Raw genomic sequence first — 1,274 nt, 5'->3', positions numbered from 1 at the left:
TCAGCCTTAAACCCGGGAGCAGCTTTTCCTTTGGAATTCCTGCTCCAAACCCCCCCAGTTTGTCCTGGAAAAACTCCCAATTAACGGGAAAAAACCCCAGATTATTCCAGTGGTTCCAGGCAGCAAAATTCCTCTCAAATATCCGGTTTTTCATCCTTGACTCTTCCCAATTTTCCCTGTTTTCCCAGATGCCGGGAGGTTCCGGCCAGACCATCAGGAAAGGCCACAGAGGGGTGGATTCCACGGGGGAAACCACCTACAAAAAGGTAATTTTGGGGCATTTTTCCCCCTTTTCCAGCTCCTTTATTCCCATTTTTTTCCCGAGGAATTGTGTGCCGGAAGGTTGGGAATGACGGGAAATCCCCAAGGAAAAAAAGGACCTTGTTGTGCTCTGGAGGGAGGGGGAGGTTTTAAACCTCATTCCCAGGTCTCCTTTGGGAATATTCCCAGGGATTTTGGGATGTTCAGTAGGAAGGGACGAGGGGTTTGGGGATATTCCCAAGGATTTTAGGAGTGTTCAGTAGGAAGGGATGAGGGGTTTGGGGATATTCCCAGAGATTTTGGGATGAGGGGTTTGGGGATGTTCCCGGGGATTTTAGGGATGTTCAGTAGGAAAAGGGACAAGGGGTTTGGGGATATTCCCGGGGATTTCAGGACATTCAGTAGGAAGGGATGAGGGGTTTGGGGATATTCCCAGGGATTTAGGGATGAGGGGTTTGGGGATATTCCCAGGGATTTCAGGATGAGGGGTTTGGGGATATTCCCAGGGATTTGGGGATGAGGGGTTTGGGGATATTCCCAGGGGTTTGGGGATATTCCCGGGGATTTCATGACTTTCAGTAGGAAAAGGGCCAATCCAGGACCTTTTACCTCCTTCCCATTCCCGTTTTTTCTTGGCTCCCCTTCCCTGGCCCCGCAGACGACGTCGTCGGCGCTGAAGGGCGCGATCCAGCTGGGGATCACCCACACCGTGGGCAGCCTCAGCACCAAACCCGAGCGGGACGTGCTCATGCAGGACTTCTACGTGGTGGAGAGCATCTTCTTCCCCAGGTCTGGCGGTCCCAAATCCCTGGGAATGGCCCCAAATCCCCAGGAATGTCCCCAGATCCCTGGGAATGTCCCCAAACCCCTCAACCCTGGGAATATTCCCAAACCCCTCATCCCAAAATCCCTGGGAATGTCCCCAAACCCCTCATCCCTTTCTACTGAATACCCTGGGAATATCCCCAAACCCCTCAACCCTGGGAATATTCCCAAACCCCTCATCCCGAAAT

At 52.5% G+C, this 1,274-nt stretch overlaps 1 protein-coding gene across 1 annotated transcript in view; it reads left to right on the top strand.

Annotated features, from left to right (window-relative positions):
* The first annotated feature begins 179 nt into the window (after positions 1-179).
* Positions 180-1,274, top strand: part of PIP5K1A (phosphatidylinositol-4-phosphate 5-kinase type 1 alpha) — a 10,902-nt gene continuing 9,807 nt past the window's right edge. Inside the window, 2 exon segments of the mRNA XM_029958036.1 lie at positions 180-266; positions 920-1,058. Coding sequence (XP_029813896.1) covers positions 189-266; positions 920-1,058 — 217 coding nt within the window. The 5' untranslated portion in view covers positions 180-188.

Source organism: Manacus vitellinus, unplaced genomic scaffold (genome assembly GCF_001715985.3).
Source record: "Manacus vitellinus isolate BGI_N305 unplaced genomic scaffold, ASM171598v3 scaffold_138_pilon, whole genome shotgun sequence".
In the NCBI taxonomy this organism is placed as follows: Eukaryota; Metazoa; Chordata; class Aves; order Passeriformes; family Pipridae; genus Manacus; species Manacus vitellinus.
This window is presented reverse-complemented; position numbering and strand designations above follow the sequence as displayed.